Source organism: Nelusetta ayraudi, unplaced genomic scaffold, assembly GCF_046127955.1.
Source record: "Nelusetta ayraudi isolate G7.1 ecotype Tasmania unplaced genomic scaffold, CSIRO-AGI_Nayr_v1 ptg000052l, whole genome shotgun sequence".
Classification (NCBI taxonomy): Eukaryota; Metazoa; Chordata; class Actinopteri; order Tetraodontiformes; family Monacanthidae; genus Nelusetta; species Nelusetta ayraudi.
The window spans coordinates 7,913,906-7,933,396 of record NW_027466102.1 but is presented as its reverse complement, the minus strand read 5'-3'; the positions used below and the strand labels follow the sequence as shown (position 1 = coordinate 7,933,396).

The following is a 19,491-nucleotide window of genomic DNA, read 5'->3' as shown; positions in this document are numbered from 1 at the left end:
AAATCCTTTCTTTCTTTGTGTTTCTTTGTGTTGATTTCCAATTAAGGCACTCTGGTGAGAATCACTTCACATAAATGTGGACACATAAAGGAAAAGTAACAGAATTTTAAATATGCAAATAAAAACATTATTAATCGCTGTTAACTATGGGGCGAACTAGATTAATCTTGATTAAAAAAAAATTAATTTGACCTTTGACGGAGACATTCAGGCTGACATAAACCAAATCGTATCAAATCAAATGCAACTTTATTTGTACAGCACCAGAAATATTATATACAAAAAAACAGAAATAAAGCATCTAAGGCCACCTTATGTTTTAATGTTTTAACTTTATGTTCATTGGGACTTGACCGCTAGTAGCTAGGTCCAATTCCAATGCACTTCCAGTTCCAATGGGTCCATCAGTTAAGTGGCATCTGGTTTGTTGACTCTGTAAATACTTTGGAAAAGAAGAAAACGCATAAAAGCTATGAGATATTACAGGAATAAAACCTGGCAAATTTTACTCAAAAAGCAGTCATTCACTGAATCTACTGAAAAATTAACTAATTAGATCGACACTGTTCAACACCTGTGTTTACAAACAAACCTCTAAAAATAGAAAAAACAAACTGCACAAAGAGCACAAAACAACAACAGAACGACCTTTATGTATATTGTATAAAACCATGGACAAATACACACAGTAATAATCAAGATATAATTGAGAACTTGACGGGTCAAACGATCTTTACCGACAGTGTAATGCACAAACCTAACATGGTTGATGACATACCTGTCCAGTCTGGACATCTCTTTTTGTAGAAGGAGAGGGAGGTCGAGACCCTCCAGCACTATCTGACAATGAGTCTGGTAGTGTTGAAGGGGGTCAGCAGGAAAAGAGGTGAGTAGCGCGTTCACATTTCCAATCAGAGCACCGCCCTGAGAGAGAGGAGTCGAATAATTACAAACTTCCGTGGCGTGAAAGACGGCAGTTCACACAGAATAGCAAATAAATAAATAAATAAATGAATAAAATCAAGCTTTTGTGGTCAGCAACGAAGCCAAGGGAAGTCAATGATTACAAATAAAAGCAACTAAAAATACATAATAAATACAACACAAAAGTATGTAAAATGATTGATGCATGTATATATATACATATATATATATATATATATATATATATATATATATATATATATGTATATATATATATATATTTATTTTTTTCTTTTTGTTGTTTTCTCACCTGCATAGAGCACTCCATTACAGTGACAGCCATTACAGCATCCTCTATGGTAACAAGTTCTCTGAACATGAGTCTTGCATGTGCTGTAAAAACAGAATAAGCTTTGCATGAGAGGCACATGACTTTGATTTGTTTAACTATTTATTTATTTTTCAACCCATGTCCAGTCTGGCTGTAGTCTTTGTAATGCCTGACAGATTGAGTCTAAAAAGGCAGAACTTGCAGCCAGAGACAGGTCAGTTCAAGATCCACCCATTGAATACATTGATTTGTTTATTCATAACCCTCTGGAACACAGGGCCAAGAAATCTGGTGAACATTGAACAGGATCGAAAAAGACTTGAATGAAATGGGTGGGAAAATGAGCAAACGAAAACACTCGAACCTTCGGCGAGTCGACTCAGACTTTCCAACATGCGAACGGTAGTTCTAGCAGTGCTGCGGTCAGCAAGCTGCCGCTGGAGCCGGAAGTAACATGTCAAGATGGTATTGGCATCCTTTGACATCACAGGCTGCAAGAGCTTAATCACACTGAAATATGCTTTCATCTTTTCCATGGTCCATAAATTGCAGGATTCAGCAAACTGTCCTGTAAATAGGAGAAGTATGGTGAATCATAAATTAAAACTACCTAACTAATCAACAACAACAACAATAATAATTATTGAAGGCTGTCGCGGTTAACGTGTTAATAACGCGTTAACGCATTAATAACGTGTTAATAACGCGTTAACGCATTAATAACGTGTTAATAACTCAAACTCCTTTTAACTGAATTTCTTTTTTTTTTACGCGTGATTAACGTCTGGTTTACTGGACCTTGTTACCAGCTAGTGGTGTGAAAGGTCAGTATGGGGAATATTGGGCTCCTATCAAGTCTGTTTAAATGTGTAGGGCAATTTAGGGGATAAATCAAGCCCGTTGAAGAAGTGGTTACAAGTATACGATTATTTGGTACAAACCGACACCTATCAATGTCCATCAAAGTACTGCACTAATTGCATTTAGAAAGTCTTTGTTAAACATATTCAAAAAGCACATCATGTACCGCTGTCCTCCAAAATAAAGGTAGAGATAATGTGGTCCCATTCTGCATTTTTTGTGTCCATCAGGATAAGCACAAGGTCAAAACGACTCAGCAAGGGGCTCGCCAAGGCCACATTGACACTCAGTGGTTCACTTGGATCGTAACGTCCTTTCGGGTTGGTGGCTGCCAAGATGCTCGTCCGCGTGTTGAGTTTGCACACGATACTGAAAAGAAAGAAACACGACAAAGGTTTCATAGGCCATTGGTCTCTCCAATTTTGAAACAGCAGGTATAGTTGGGACCTTAGCGGGCCAAGGTTCAGTTAGTGTGAAGAGTTCTAACATTCATTGGTAGCCTATTTCAGTGGTACTGACATACAAATCTTATTTTTTGAATAATTTGAATAATAATTTGAATGATTCAAAAAAATCTATTTTTTGAGGTTGGTCCGGTCACATGTGATAATACTGTAATATTCAAAACAAAATTTACTTTTCCATCAAAACAACAACAAAATATGAAGTAAAATACAATTAAATAAAAAAAATAAAATAAAATTTGCATGAAAAAAATATGATACCCATCATGAATCCAAGACCGATACTGTATATCAGGAGGGCGTCAAGAACACTTACCAACTATGGGACAACAGTGCAAGTTAACATTTAAATTCTGTATTTCTGATTGTGTATCTCTGCTGTATTGTTTACCCACCAAAATTCACTGCGGCTTTGCAAAAGTTTGCTCACTTATAAAAGACTGTGCAAAATGAAACAGTACAAACAACACAGTGAAGAATCTACATATAGTGTCCATCCTTGTGCTTACTGTCAAGACCTACCCAGCTTTAGCCACACTGATAGACTGCTGCTCCATCGCTTCGTGGATGCTGATCCTATCATGCTCTTTGATGCTGTTGAATTCATCAATACAGCACAGACCACCGTCAGACAGCACCAGGGCTCCAGCCTCCAGGTGCCAGTCAACTCCATCTTTCACCGCTGTAACTGTCAGTCCTACAGGAAAAAAAAATATCATGTATCATTAAACAGTTAACATGAATATGAAAATTAATGGAATATTAATTTTCATAGAAATAGAAATATTCTTCTTTTTTTTAAAGAATATTTAAAAGCTTTGTGGAAACTACATTAACCAATTATCTGAATGACACTGAGCATGAAGTTACCCGCGCTTGTTGATCCGATTCCAGACGTGAGGACAGAGCGAGGCATAACCTTAGCCGCATATTTCAGAAACTGCGACTTTCCTGTGCCAGGATCCCCAACCAACAGCATGTGGCACTCACCTGTCGAGGGAAAGAAAAAGACGGCTTAACGCAGCGCCGCAAGAAACATTTTTCACATTTTATTCAGTGTTTGTCGGTGAAAAGATATTTAAAAACTGGACTTCCCTGTGACTACCTACTGTACTTGCTGTTTTGCTGCTAGCCTCGCCTAGGGAAGTGTATTTAATGCAGGTATATATATTTTTTTTGCTCCTATGCAATAGAGAAAAAATGTATGCAAATAAAAAACTGCAGTTACATCTTTGAAATTTTTCAGACCCCCAGGCCAATATATGTCCATCCGACCCTTAAAATGTTGCTGACCCTCTTGAGTTTAAGTGTATTATAAATATCACTGAGGATTTCAGAGATGTCTTCTGCTTCAAGTACTACTTGTCGAAGGTTTGTCTTACTTAAAAAAAATTCAAAAAGTCAAATTAAAGTCAGACTTCGGGCAAAGTGCAAAAGATGCACAGCACACAGAGGAGGAGAGAGAGCCTGATAGGACATCAACAGCATTGGTCAAATGCACTACTGGGGCCAGAACTTGCAACTGTAAATACCTGGTGGCTGTCTAAAGATAACATAGCATTGAAATACATTTTTGAGTTATGTTTTTTTTTTTTTTTTTTTTTTTTTTACTTTGTGGGAATAGAAAGCAGGAATAATGGCCTTTAAGCCACTGGTATCTAAACAGATGTACACAATGATCATAGGCTTGTGAGTACTGGTGTTACCTCATTGACACTGCAACATGAAAATACATATGTAAAAAAAAAAAAAACATTTAAATTAAACTGAGTACTTTGTAATGGAATGAAACATGATTAACCTGTGACTACAACTGACCCTGGTTTAAAGGGCCCCACTGCGCAAAACACTCTCCGTTAATTCAGATGACATTCATTGATGATGAAGTGATGACAGACTTACCCCTAATTTTGGTTCCAGAGGAATCAGTTCTCTGAACCCCACCAGCCAACACCATGGACACAGCTAGTTTAATAAAATACATGCCAAATACCTGTGGACACAGGCTTAACAAGATTTGGTTCCTTCCTGTAAAAAAAAAAAGAAAAAAAGAAAAATGCAAGCACAACATTTGTTGAAACAACTGTAATTATAGCCATCACAAAGAGTTGTAGAAGTGGTGGCGGTGATGATATTGCGTGGAATTGTAATATTAGAAATTCTTCCTGAAAATGCTTTTTTTTTTTTCTCTTTAACTTACCCTCGATGGGGTCATGTGTGTAATCAGCCCAGAAATCTTCAAATTCTTTCTGAGCATCCTTAATGACGGAAGTGGCAGCGGCGTGCTGATTGTACACCTCTATGTTGTTAGCTCTCAGGACCAGCTCCACAATACAGGGGCTCCCGTCATTGAATGGCTTCCAACGCTGGTACATCACTCCATAGACGGTTACATCATCCCCTGGAAGCATTAAATACAATCCAGAATCAAAAATTTAAAAAAGAAATTATTATAGTATATACTTATATTATAGTATTATAGTATATACTTATATTTTGCATACATTATTCATATCGAGTTGAATAACTAAGGTGAAAAAAAATCCAGTACTGTTGACACTTAACAAGCTTTAGAATGTTTCTTAAAAAAAGTATATTAATAAAATAATGTAATGGTTACAGTGAAAAGGACATTTGAGGTAATAAGGATTGGAAGTGTATAAAAAAAAAAAAAAGAATTGTGAGTTTTGGGGCATGTTTGACTATTTCTATTTCAATTTCAATTGGGTCTTATGTCTTGGTGTAGACTCATTGGAGCCAGCCGTTCACCGGGGCTCTGTCACAAATAATAGAAATTACGCAACCATGACTGTCTTCTTTTACAAGCGTAGCTTTGCTTTTGTTGCTTGTTAGCCCACGTAGACAAGCAACTACATAAAAGCAACACGGAATCTCACCATCGAGCTACGGTCTTACCAGACTTGCAACAGTCCACCAGGTCGTCCTCTAAAACCACCACCAAAGAACGAGGAATACTGCCAACCGACAGCTTCTGCACCTGAGGCAAAATGTTGACTTCCGTAAAACTAAAACTTTTATCAATCATTTCGGTCAACGAGGAAATGCAGCCAAAGTCTGCAAACTCAGGCACGTTGACCCACCTTTTCTTGTATCTTGATTTCCTGGTAGTCTTTACAGGTAGCGGGCACAGTTCCTCCGGACAAACACACAAAGCTGTATGAATTGCAGCTGCCGGGATTGGGGCAGGCAGTCGGATTGACAAAGCTGTAGAACTGGTTAAAATCTGCCTGCAGTGAGAAAACGTGCCGGCACTTTGTGCACATGTAATCCCGTTCGCAGTCCAGAACCTGAAAACAAATTAATAATTCAACACTTTATCGCTAAGAGCTTCTTTTTTTTTTTAAATTAGAACCTAAAAAGGAAAGTCGACAGCGAGCGCCGCCATTTCCAGGACAAGTGGAAATCGGAGTATTTTTTTTCCACTGACAGTCGAAATTTGTCCAATTTTAAGAGCAAGCATGCTAACTACGACAGGCAAAACCACAAAAGAACGCGGCGAAAAAAAACAAAGCAGCTGGAAGCCGCTTTACGAGCACAGGCAGCGCTTTTTCACAAGGCCCCGGGAGTCAAATGAAAATGCCACAAAGGCGAGCCAGGAGGTGGCAACAACCGATTGCCAAGAACTGCAAAAGCGAGGGTGAATTTATTAAAGACTGTGTCATGAAAATGGTGGTTTGTCCTGAGAAGAAGCAAGAAGAGTTTGCCGATGTTAGCATGGCTTGAAGCACCGCGTCAGGGAGGATTGAAGACGTTTCATCTGATATTAAGAGACAGTTTGAGGTAAAAGGTATGGAGGTTGACTTTTTTTTAGTTATTTCGTTAGCCTGCGACAAAAACACCAATACTGATTTTATTTTTATTTTTTTGAGGGATGATAAGAAACTACAGTGGAATAAAACCACTGGGATCATTACAGACGGGCGCACCTGCCACGGTTGGTGAGAAAAGTGGACGATCAAACCTTGTCTATAACAAAGTTAGCAAAGAAGGACGTAAAGCTACGAAAAATTGTATTATTCACCATTAAATATGGGTGATCAAAAGTGATCATGAGCTTTTGTGACGTTAAATTACACAAAGGTCTTATAGACACTCTGTGTGTGTGTATAAACATACAAACACACATATACTACAAATATATTATTTTTTGTTGTGCTACAAAAAAATTCTATTGCCTGCCCTCGACTATGTACCAAATGATACAATTTCAGCAAATAGATTAAAAAAAAAGAAGTTGTTTTCCAATCAGTTACCTTGATTGTACTGGTGCGTATGACAGTACCAGTGACAGACAAAAAATGGCCAACATCCCGCGACTTGGGAATAGTGTCTCTGGTCAGCTCTGGGCACACAGGCAGACCTACACATTTGCATGGGAAAAAAAACACACAAAAAAACAACAACAGCAACAACAATGAAGCAGTCATCTCTTCAGATTAAATTTTTTTACAGTTTTACAGATGTACTGTTAGCCCATGCTGCCAGAATCACTGGTCTTTCATAAAACCAATCATTATTGCAAAAAAAAAAAAAAGAAAGTCTAACCTGTAATGCGGGAATGCAGAGTGTGTCTCATTCTGTTCCGCTTTGCTCCGTTGCGCTCCGTCAAATCTTCCTGCGAGGCCTCCGTGCCAGTTTGGTGTAAAACCTCGTCAAATATCGCCAGGACGTCGTGTGGATAGGCTAAGAAATATTCACCGACCTGCCACAGTGAGTGGAGAGAAGTTCACATTCCCTTCGGGCATCTTGAAGAGGTTGAGGAAGGCAGCTGCAACAAACACTGGATTTACTTTAGGGTCAATTGTGAGTGTGTGACGGTGTAAGAATGCACTTTAATTGCTGTGATTTAACAGTTGAGTGTGTAATATTTGGAGATTTTTGAAGAAGAAACAGCAACATTACGTAGTTACCGTACATTTTAATTTACAGTTTCTTTCACTCTCCCTCCTGAGCTTGCCAGTGAACTACGGTGGCCTGCACACGCAAATATTTTTTATGGTTTATGGTTTTTACAGTATTTATGGGCAGTATATTAATATTTTATTAATATAAAAATCATAAATCAAGACAAATATTATTATCATTATATTAATCCAGGCATTACCTCCATACTGGCTTCAAACAGGGTCATGGCATTCACTAAAACAGGGTGATGGGCCTCCTCAGTGGTTTTCGCAATAAGTTGGAGAATGTCCTCATGATGATGCTCTGCCAAGTACGTCTTAAACACCTGTGCAATTAAGGCCTTCTCTTCCGGGCGTATTAACATGATTGAGCTGACCCCTGCGAAAATGAGGGAATACAAATTTAGTGATGGTGTGAGTAAGTACAAAAACAAGCACCTTAACTGGTCCTGTGTGACCAACAGGCAACTTTTGCAATTTCAGCCTGGCTGGATGAAATTGTAATAATAATAAAAACAAAATACAGGAAAAACAACGTTGTAGTTTTAGTCATTTTTGTTTGTCTTTTACGCAGTTCCTGTAAAAGCTAGCGTATGCAAAACTCGCACAAACGCGTCTGTCGAGGTGGCCAATGTGTTTCACCCATGAAGGGAATGTCAACAAAATAGCATACTAAGTTTGGGTACTTTGCTAATAAGCTAGCAATCAGCGGACAGATTGAAGACGCTATGACATGTAATAATAACTGACAGACGTCAACCCGCTTCCGCTTGCTTCTGATTAACCACCACTCGTTTTCACTTGCCATAAGTCGAACACCTAACCTGGTCATAGTGAAGTAGGGGCGGGTCTTTAATGAGCTCCGCAGAAGTCAAGAATAACGCAAACACTCACGTACCTGACCCTCGAGTCGACAGATATCAGTACATGTTGTCAGTTGTCAGTACAGATTTCGCGGTTTGACGCTAACTCCGCCTATTTCCTGCTTACGTCATTTCTACAAACTACGGATTCCGAGTTTGGACAAATGTCAGTGCACGGATACACTTCGTTCATCCATCTACTGTGTTTAACCGCTTCCTTTCCTGAACAATGCTGGAGCCCATCCCAGCTTTCACAGGGCGAAAGAAAGCAGGGTTTACATCCTGGACATACAAGTCGACCAGCTCATCGCAGTGCCACTGAGAAAGACACACACACACACACACACACACACACACACACACACACACACACACACACACACACACACACTTTTTTTTATAGATCATATATTATAACCCAGTGTCATATTAATATATAGATGCAATGTAATTTAAAACAGTTGGTTTCTTTTTATATTCTACTCTATATAATTATATTTTAATCTTTTGGATATCTTTCCTTTACCTTATCTGTCATAAAAGTGTTGATTTGGAAAAGCTCTAACTGGTCTGACAGTGGCGACTCATTTTTTTTTTCTACTTTTAATCTTTTAATCAGCATAATCAAGTTTTTCCTTAGAAAACCGGCTCATTGCATCTTAGAGAACACACAACACACGCACTACGATTCCGACAGTGGTTTTGATCACACAAAAATTAAATGACACAATTGCTTACTCTTAACATTGCTGACAAAGTTACATTCATTCATCCAATAGATATTTTTTTTTGGAGAAGACGTCTGGAAACAGATTTGCACTATGTTGCGTATTGAACACGATCCGCTGCGTATCGCTAGGTGGCAGTGTGCACTTGCAAATGAACTACACGTGAACGGGAGACGTTTAGCGCAGCAAATGACACGGACGCAGTGCTCAATTGTCAAATCAAAAAGGTAGCAATCAATCCCCGTTTAGAACGTTTAGAACGCAAAAGAAGCACATTGGGAACAATGTGCTGATAAAAATAGGCAAATCATCACTGGTCATTTACACCGAGAGGTAAAGGCACAATGGTTGTTAAGTTTTCTAAGTAGGCTTCTTAGTAGAATTTGAAGACTTGAACTCATTAAACCGCTGCTAGCTATGCCAGTACAGACCTTGTAAATGTCAACAACACCAAAAAAATCCGCATTGTCGCAAATTGTTTTCAGACTGTTTGGTGCTCTGTATAAAGTGTGTTTTCTCATTTGTAACTCATTTGTAAAGTTTCATATAAACACATAGTTTATTTAAACTGTCGTAAACTTTGTTCTTGCAAGTTTAACATTGAAACCTGGCAAGGGTTTCAATGATTTCATTCCCGAAAACCAGCCTGAATAAAAGTTCAAAGTTTGCAGTTCAAAGTTGAGTTTCAGTAACCGGAAATTTAATTTTAAAACAAAGAGATAAAATGATGTATTTATTTATCTTTTTTTTTTTTTTTTTTTTTTTTTTTTTTTTTTCTTAACAGTACAACTCAAACTCCCCGTTGTCCAGACGAGGTTATGACGTAGTCATCAGGTGACCTAACCTCCTCTGACGGTCGTCTTATAAAGGAGCTTTGACAAGTTGGAATTAGTTTTCCTTTGGACGGCACTTGGATCGGAACAAAACAGGTCACCACAACAGAAACCTTTCTCGCTGATTCTCTCCGGGTAAGTTTACTTTACTTCCATTGTCAAAAAAAAAAAAAAAAGAAGAAGAAGAAGAAGAAGAAGAAGAAGAAGAAGAAGAAGAAGAAGAAAAAAAAAAAGAGGGAACCCGAAAAACTTTCCGGCGTCATTTAAGATTCAACAAGTTTGGAGTTTCTCCTGCAATTTCAAACTGTAAGTGTAAAACGCCAGAGTTCTAAAGTTTTTGGAAGTGGGGTGATGGATTGTGAGCGGCGGGACTAATGGAGACGTCTTAACATTTGTTCTCACTTTCAATGACGCAAAACTAATTTTACACCACAACAAAGGGGCTTCTTTTCCTCCGTCCCAGGCATGCGGCTGATCCGCTATTAAAACCCATCGGACGTGAGCAAAGTTTTGTTTCAGCTTATTCGCGCGTGCACGCATGCACACACACACAGAGAGAGGGAGAGGGAGAGAGAGAGAGAGTATCTTCATGACAACCAACACAAAATGACAACTGGTGTGTTTTCCAAGTTTACATTTCATTTGGTTGACTGTTCTGGACAGTGTGAAGGTTTTTCATTAAGAAGAGAGCAGAACTGAGAGGTCTCCCCAGGGCGCCACTGTTACAAGGCTATTGTTCTTCTTTGCCCCCCCCCCCCCCTTTTTTTTTTTTTTCAAATGGCATAAACTCACTCATGAGGAAAGCGGCGGGATGGTTGGCAAGCACTGTAGTTCTACCTCCACTTAAGACGAACAACAAAAGAGAAACATCCTCACCATTCATGTTCACACATTCCACTTCCAAAAAGTAATTTAGGCAGTAATTCAATACGATCTATTGGATTTTGTGTATTAATGAAACGGCAGCGTAGACAGGTTTTTTTTTTTTTTCTCTCATCATAAAGAAGAGGGGCAAGATAAGTGAGAGCACATGGTGCCAAATGTGACTGATTTGGCTGTGGGTTTTCTGTTGGAGCACGTGAACTAAATTAGGATGTTTAAATCCCCGGCCTCTTCCGTGTCTTCGTCTTGTGTTCCTTCTCTTGCGATCGACTACAGATCATTCAGTGTTTTTTTTTTGTTTGTTTTTTTGCCCCTTCTTAAAAGACATGTGAAATTTGGATTTTAAAACCCCCCAAATAAGATGTTACTTCGTACGCGCAGACTCACGTGCGGGCGCGATCACTAAAATGAGGCGTTTTTCAAAGAACATAATAGGAAAGAAAAACTTTAACTTTATGCTGTTTTTTGGATCAAGTATGAACTGTTGATGAATAGTCACCCTCCTGACTTTTTAAAAGTCCCTACTTTTAAAAAGTCCCTGCTTTTCATGTTCAGCAAATTTAGGATTTGTTGTTTAATATTTTTTTTTTAGCCATTTACACTGTAAGTGAAGCAAGGGTCATGGTTAAGCATGACGAAAGGGGGATGCTACACACACAAGAACCAGTGCGTGCGCACACACACACACACACACACACACACACACACACACACACACACACACACACGCACATATGTACTGTAGCTCTCCCAACTGAGCACTTATATCCCACTGAAATTGCATGTCAGCTTATAACAAGACCACCTCGAAGCCAAGTCTTTTGAAGCTTCGCATCTCTGTGGTCAGAAATGAAGTATCCACAGGAACTCAGCTGTGAGAAACTCATTTCCTCACAGGAAATGCTTTGTGATTCTGCAGGATGAGAATAGCCCAAAACCATAGTTGTACACAGCACATAGGCTCCTCTTCTCCTCTCAGGTTGGGCAGACAAAGAGTGATTTTTTTTTTTCAGCACTTGCAGGGGGCACATCTGAAAAAGAGGTTGGGATAGTTTTCTGATGTCTTGACAATCCCTAAAGTTCTTACTTATTGCTTTTCCTAAGCTTACACGACTTTCCTAGATTCCTAGATTTGGACTTGGCAGTTGTACTTTTGTAAATCCATAACATATGAAAACTCCAGTAGCAAAACAAGGTTCAATAACAGCATGCAGCAGAAGAGCTTTCATGTTTTAACTGCTCGACATGCTACAAATACCATGTATTTGTTACACATGCTACATACACACATACATACATACATACTGTACATACATACATACTCTAAAACACACAAATGAACAAATTAATGATTCATTTTTATTTGGCTTAACTGTCTCATTGCACTTTACATGTGGAGTCGGTCAGGCTCAAACTTGTAATACATGTTGTTCGTAAATATGTTTGCATTAAAAATACTTTATCGCTAATGTTCTATTAGCACGTGGCTGTCCACTAGAGGGCATTCTCATGCAATAAATTTGTCATTTTTCGCTAAATCGTTAGTTCAAGACTTGTGTCGGTAAGTGACGTGAGTTGCAAATACGTAGAATAGCAAGATGTCTTTCTCTTCATTCGAACGGCTAGATGAAAAATATATATATGTCAAGCTGACCATGTATTGACCTATAGCATTGTCTTCGAGACTTCCAAACTAGCTTGCTTCATGCTAGTGAAGGGCACAGGCCCGTTTGGTGCCACTGCTTTTACTCTCTCTTCACATACTTCCCACACAAGATTTCGACTTGATGACAGGACTTCAGAAATTCCAAACATGATCACGTAAATCTTTCGAATCCGCTGTCCCTGTTGGCGGGCTTAATTGCTGCCTCCACAACCGTTGTCCGAAAAAAGGTTTAATTCGTTGGCGAGTAGGGATGGGCAAACGGGAACCAATTATGTCTTAGGAAACGGCAGCCATTGTTTCCACTCATGTGAATTGTTTGTCCGCTCCCGTGACGATTCCACCACACAGGATGATGTCACGCACATGCTCCATTGTTTGAACTCAGAGTCGACGTGTCCACGGGATGGAAGCGCTCCAAAGTGTGGCTGTGCTTCACCCGATGGCAACCTTTGCCACGTGCAACACAACAAAGCTCAAGCTGCATCAAAAGGGGGTGGGGGTTCGTCCAACTTTCAAATTCAATTTGTTACTGAAGATTTTATTTTTATTTTTGCTGCAATGTCATCCGCTATCTACTTGTGCTGTTGCCAACAATTAAGCTACATTAAGTAATAGCAGCACTGGAGCTAACGTGGGCGTTTCTTCATCTCCTCTAGACCCTGGTAGGTGGTAGCGAGATTTTATTGTGTAGACAAAGCAAACATTTGATTTCATTTGTCTGCCAAACTTGATAGTGAATTTTCATTCTGCTCTTGTACAAATTCTTTATTCGAACTGGATGCAAAATGAGCACTTCTGAAATTGCAAATTTTACAAGATAAAACGCAGGAATCTTTTAAAGCGTATTAGATTTGAGTACACATTCAGTGAAAAAAATCCAGGTATGTTGAGATAAATAAAAAAAAAATACTGTTTTGGAAATGTCTGTTTCCCAGAATTTCTACATATCGCCTTGATTAAATGTGGTCAAACCCATTTGTAGTCCTTTTGTTCCCTCATCCTGACCCCAATTTCCACCAACTCCCATCTGCGCAGCGCAGGGCCGTGCACTGTTGAGCAAATAGCTTCCGTTCTAATCAACGGTTGCATTTCACAGTGTGCGTCACTAAGCATCTCTGGAACGTACTAGAAGTACAAGCCAGAGATTCATGCTCCGTCTACTTTCCTGCGACTTTGCTCGCATTTTACGTCAAGATCGCACCAAGCAGGAAATCAAAAGTGCGCAGTGTCTGATGCATTTCAAAATACAATACAATGCGCTGACCTTTTATCTGAATTTTCTTAAAATCACGTCACTGCCTGTCACAACAAATAATCAGTCATTACTTTCATTTGCAATAATAACAAATACAAACATGGCTAAACATGAAACTCAATCAATTCTGAAAATATTAAGCTTTTTTGCGCTTCATGTACACCGTATGGAGGGATACCGATGTAAACAGCAACCATGGTTCATAGCCATTGGAATTGTAATTTCAGCATTAGCATTAATTAGCTGTTTGACTTTTTTTTTTTTTTTTTAATTATATTTGACTATTTTCAAATACAATCAGTCTCCAAACTTTTATTTTTATCATTGTTTTGAGAGAATTTTTCTTTTTTTCTACATCCCCTTTATATTTTATCGATCTAAATAATATTTCTTAGGTTTTCGAGTTTTACAATTCATACACTTCTCACACACAATGAATTGATATCAGTAATTGAATTGAATTGTGTGTCCTACAAAATAAACATACAAAATCTATACATACATTTGGGGGGTGAGGCAGGTGGACTGCCAGAGACTGCCCACGAAGCTACGACCCAATCAAAACAGCTCCCCGACCCACTTTGGTGCCGCGACCCACCAGTTGAGAAACGCCGCTTTCACCATTTCACTTTTGTCAAATATTGTGAACGAGCAAAACTGTTAACAAGGGACCTTGTTTGGGCCTCTGGACAACCCTCCTTCCTCCTTCTCCTCCTCGTTCTTGTGCTCCTTACAATTCGCGACCACACCGAGCTTCCTGACTGCAATGCAGAAAAGCGGCGAAGGCACCCGGGTGGGCGTATGTTTGGCCTGGGATCAGTCATAAAAAGCCCTGGTCCCTGGGGGGAAAAGAGAGAGAGAGAGAGAGAGCAGCAGCAGTAATCCAGTGCATACAAAACAGCTACTTGTTGTGTGAACTTGTTAATGGCATTGTTTTGCTCTTTATAAGAGCTTTTTTTTTTTTGTTTGTTTGCTGAAAGTTGCACAAGTAAAACACAAAGAAGATACTCTTTCTTGCATGCGGAATTTGCGTGATTGCATTTAAAAGTTAAAGCTTTTTTTACTTGAAGTGATTCAACATATGTATTTTTTTCTCCCCCCCCCCCCTCCTCTTCTTTGAACCAGCTGACACTCCAGGAGAATGGGTGACTGGAGTGCTCTTGGTCGGCTGCTGGATAAAGTTCAGGCCTACTCGACCGCCGGAGGGAAAGTGTGGCTGTCCGTCCTCTTCATATTTCGGATCCTGGTCCTCGGCACGGCGGTGGAATCGGCCTGGGGCGACGAGCAGTCGGCCTTCAAGTGCAACACCCAGCAGCCCGGTTGCGAAAATGTCTGCTACGACAAGTCCTTCCCTATATCGCACGTGCGCTTCTGGGTCCTCCAGATCATCTTCGTGTCGACGCCCACCCTCCTGTACTTGGCCCACGTCTTCTATCTGAACAGGAAGGAGCAGAAGTTCAACAGGAAGGAGGAGCTGCTCAAAGCCGTACAGAACGACGGCGGCGACGTCGACATACCGCTGAAGAAGATCGAGATGAAGAAGCTAAAGTACGGCATTGAGGAGCACGGCAAGGTGAAGATGAAGGGTGCCTTGCTCCGAACCTACATCGTGAGCATCTTCTTCAAGTCCATGTTTGAGGTCGGCTTCCTCATCATCCAGTGGTACATCTATGGCTTCAGCCTGTCCGCGGTGTACACCTGCGAGCGATCGCCGTGCCCACACAGGGTGGACTGCTTCTTGTCCCGCCCCACGGAGAAGACCGTCTTCATCATCTTCATGCTGGTGGTCTCGCTCGTGTCCCTGATGCTCAACGTCATTGAGCTCTTCTACGTGTTCTTCAAGAGGATCAAGGATCGCGTCAAGGGACAGCAGCAGCCCACCCTCTACCCAGGCGGGGGCACCTTGAGCCCGGTCCCGAAGGAGCTCTCCACCGCCAAATACGGCTACTACAACAGCTGCTCCTCGCCGACGGCGCCGCTCTCGCCGCCGGGCTACAAAATGGCCACGGGCGAACGAGGGACGGGCTCGTGCCGCAACTACAACAAGCAGGCCAACGAGCAGAACTGGGCAAACTACTCCACGGAGCAGAACCGGCTGGGCCAGAACGGCGGCGGGAGCACCATTTCCAACTCCCACGCTCAGGCCTTCGACTTCCCCGACGACACCCAGGAACACAAGAAACTATCCTCGACAGCGGGACACGAAATGCAGCCGCTGGCGCTGATGGACGCCCGGCCCTGCAGCCGGGCGAGCAGTCGAATGAGCAGTCGAGCCAGGCCGGACGACCTGGACGTTTGAGCCTCCCATCTCCGCCGGCCAGTCGTCACGTAGCCTAATCAGCAACAACAACAACAACAACCTTTGACTAATGTTTGTAAGTGTTAGAATTTAAAGTTATTACAAAATGACCGGATGTACACCCATGCAATGTTTTGTGTTTTGCAATTAAAATGACTAGAATCTGCATTTTGAAATGTCATGCAATGTTCCGAACCATTACTAATATGATGGTCACTGATGTTGTGGATTGTAGTATGACACAGTTCTCACTGCTGAGCTCGTTCTAAGCGTACTTGACATGGATCTTTGGTTCTTTTTTTCTGTCGTAGTTTTTTTCTAGTGTGCGGCACTGTGCCCTACTTTCCTTGATAGGTGGCTGTTCAACGAAAAATGTTTTGTTTTGTTATGTGCAACCAGATACCTTTTAGCGCTTATTTCAATGGTTGTTGTTTTTTCTTTTTTCTCATTTTCCAAGTCTTGTTTTTTTTTTTGTTTTTATTTTATTTTATTATCCTGCAGTAGAATCGAGAAGGAAAAATAAATGACTCTCTCCAACCACATGTCCCAAATACCTGCCTTTCTCAACTAATCCTGGGAATTTCACATTAAGTTATAGGACAACCATTCTGTGCAAAAGGTTCTACTGGTTCAACAACTAATTACCAACTTGTATTAGTATTAAAAGGATATATATTCAGTTTGTATCCTTAAGTGAGCTCAGACAGAGAGGTCTGATTGAATTGAATTTGTTTTTTGTTTTTTGAATGAGCATGATTAGTAATTCAGCTATGGCAAAACTCTGTCCCATTTTCTTAATTCAATGTAAGCAGTAATTCTTCAAAATAGCTATCAAAGAGAATATAGTAGATGACCCAAAAATGGAACATAGAAACAGAGCCCGTAGATCGAAACACAAGGACGTGTGTGGATTTCAGAACTTAACGAGGCAGCAGCGAGCAGGAAAGTTCAAGAGGCCAAATAGCCCGCCGTGATGAGATAAAGAGCGCATGTGACCAGTCACCTGATCAGGATTTGGGGCTTCCTGTGTTGTCAGCCCGAGGTGGTTCTGCAGGTTTCACATCACGGAAGGTCATCGCATTACTTTTCAACTTGGCCTCCTTTGCTCCCCTGCAAATTAACTACTTGTAGTCGAGGGGGAGTGTGCACAAAAAAGTTGATGAGAATGACACGTTTAGTGCTGTAGCAAAGCCGTTTAGACTTTTGGGTGTTGATCTTAGGTTACTCAATGGTACTTCTTCGGAAATAAAAGTTGATGCGTTAATTAAGCGAGCTCTCTCAAAATAACGACATTCTTTTTGTTCTGGGTAAAATACTTATGGAGTGTATTTAATAAAGGAAGGGGCACAAGCAATAACGTTTTAGGGTTTTAATTCTACTGCCATTACAGAATAAAAATTTGTTCAGTCATTTAAATTTAAATCTTAACGGCATTTAAAAATGTCGTTCAAAAAAAGCAATGAACGCAAAAGAAATCTTAACAACATAGCAGGTGCAAATGAAGATTGGCTCTTTTAAGCAGGGGGTAAATTTAAGCATTTTTGAAACACAGTTCAAATTAATTGCAACAATTTGAACCAATAAATGTGGTATGTACTGTATTTGTAAACAATCAACTCTTGTCAGTTGCAAATGATCATTACTTTAGTTTGCATGTGGTAACTGAGCACTGAGAGTTATTTCCATTAAGATTCTATAAGACTGCAAAAGTGAAACATACAGTATGTTCCTTATTTAATATACGTATATTTTATTATCGTGTTATCTTGTGTCATTGTGTACCTGTTTTGTGTCTGGGTTTGCCATGGATCCAGCCCCTTCCCATATGTGTTTTTGTTCAGATTCAGAAATTTAACGTGTCCCAAACTCTCCTTGATAAATTTATTAGAAGGTGCAATTAACAGCAAATGTGCTGTGTGCTGTGCAAACACAATACTGTGATTTTTGAGTTGAACTCATCATCAAGAGCTTTTCGAGGGTACACAGATAGAATGCATTCCAGAGGGCCCAACAGCAAAAAGGCAACAGGAAAAACGTACCTTTGAAACAGGTATCGATAGGAAAACAATGTTCTTTGATTTTTAGGACAAATTACAAGTACATTACATTAATATTACTGTTTGATGTCTCTAACAAATAAAGAGCTTACGTGATACATGTCTTGGATTGTGTCAACTTATTTCAACGTATTCTTAGCTTCTTCTCGGCCTGCTCAAACAAATTTGAGCCATTCTGTCTTTCTTTGTTGATGATATATTGTTATCTTTCACTTTTCTAACCAAGAGACCTGTTACAAACAGGGATCAGACATCTGATCAATAGGGATCAGATCTGCCTGAGATATAGGAGTTGAACCACTTACTACAAAATACAAAGAAAAAAGTTGCTTCCCTGACAACAGAAAAACAAAGACAAACAGCTAAAATCTATTTAATGAGAACAAAATGTTAAAGAATAAGAATAAGAATAAAGAATGTTTATTATTGCAAAGAGTGCAATAAAATGAAAACATAAAATAAAATTGCTTCCATTCTTTCTAACTTTAGCTCTTACTCTTGGCAAATACTTTCTGCTCTGCAGAATGACTGTCTCCTGGTGGAAAACAAGCATCTAAAGTTGTGGGCACAGGTCAGACATCCGCCGCCTATTACTCAACCGCAGCGAGAGAAAGTTGCAAATGACTTAAGCTTAAGGAAAATACTAGAATGCACAGTCAGCTGATGAAAAACAATGCTAAGCAAATGTGGGCCTACAGTGTAATTTTCTGAGAGCAAAGCTAAGTACACTGTGCTGTGCAGAGCACAAAAAAAAAATGCTGTTTCAGATAAATGGGAGAGGGAGAGAACAAATTACAGAGAGCCGATTGATGCGGAACAGCGGCTAGCTACATGTCTGAGGTAAGGTCAGCACGTCATCGACATGCCAACACCCTTATGATTGGTCGCTTCCACAACATTCGAGTGAAAGATAACAGCCGCTGCTTCTGTGTCTGATTTGGCGATCTCAACATCAACTGATATGTTGGGCAGTTGGTGCACACAAATCACAGTGAAAGACATTTCAAGAGAAATAATGATGTTCTGACTAATTAATTGAATCTCTCCACATGAAAAAAAAATAAGCTCAACAATTCAAGTAAGTTTGCGGGAACTTTGTGGGCAAAAAGTAATTGAGCTGAGAGGAGGTCCTTTGGCTCAGACATGCAGAAATGTAACCTTTCAGTTGGTGACTCTGATAAGGATATTTAACTAACAGCCAGGTAAACAGTCCCTATTCATCCTCTAAGTCCTATTGATAAAATGGCACTCTGACTGTCTAAGAACAGTTTCAACACAACAGGCCCACAAATATGTCATGTGGCCACTGTCCACCATGGGTTCCTGGCATTCACTTCAGACAAGAGAGGTCAATTCCCCTATAAGATCTGACTGTAGTATATACATCATGTGTTTGCTTACAC

The 19,491-nt window shown here is 40.0% G+C and overlaps 2 protein-coding genes across 5 annotated transcripts; one reads left to right on the top strand and one right to left on the bottom strand.

Annotated features, from left to right (window-relative positions):
* Positions 1-230: 230 nt before the first annotated feature.
* Positions 231-8,534, bottom strand: mcm9 (minichromosome maintenance 9 homologous recombination repair factor). Of its 4 annotated transcripts, none has more exons than XM_076037698.1 (16): positions 8,404-8,475; positions 7,944-7,993; positions 7,706-7,884; positions 7,147-7,303; positions 6,855-6,961; positions 5,682-5,888; positions 5,497-5,578; positions 4,781-4,981; positions 4,483-4,608; positions 3,451-3,570; positions 3,103-3,277; positions 2,283-2,485; positions 1,620-1,823; positions 1,235-1,317; positions 779-924; positions 231-442 (listed from the first exon to the last, which is right to left on the bottom strand). In XM_076037698.1, exons 3-16 carry the CDS (start codon positions 7,868-7,870, stop codon positions 409-411), a joined length of 2,010 nt encoding a protein of 669 aa, XP_075893813.1. In that variant the 5' UTR covers positions 7,871-7,884; positions 7,944-7,993; positions 8,404-8,475; the 3' UTR covers positions 231-408. The 4 variants fall into 4 exon arrangements, with proteins under 4 accessions (XP_075893813.1, XP_075893815.1, XP_075893814.1 ...); XM_076037700.1 differs by lacking the exon at positions 8,404-8,475 and adding an exon at positions 8,192-8,273; XM_076037699.1 differs by lacking the exon at positions 7,944-7,993 and having other exon boundaries at positions 8,404-8,534.
* Positions 8,535-9,909: 1,375 nt separating this feature from the next.
* On the top strand, positions 9,910-16,568 carry gja1b (gap junction protein alpha 1b). The gene is made up of 2 exons (XM_076037681.1): positions 9,910-10,064; positions 14,858-16,568. Exon 2 carries the CDS (start codon positions 14,874-14,876, stop codon positions 16,029-16,031), a length of 1,158 nt encoding a protein of 385 aa, XP_075893796.1. The 5' UTR covers positions 9,910-10,064; positions 14,858-14,873; the 3' UTR covers positions 16,032-16,568.
* Positions 16,569-19,491: the final 2,923 nt, after the last annotated feature.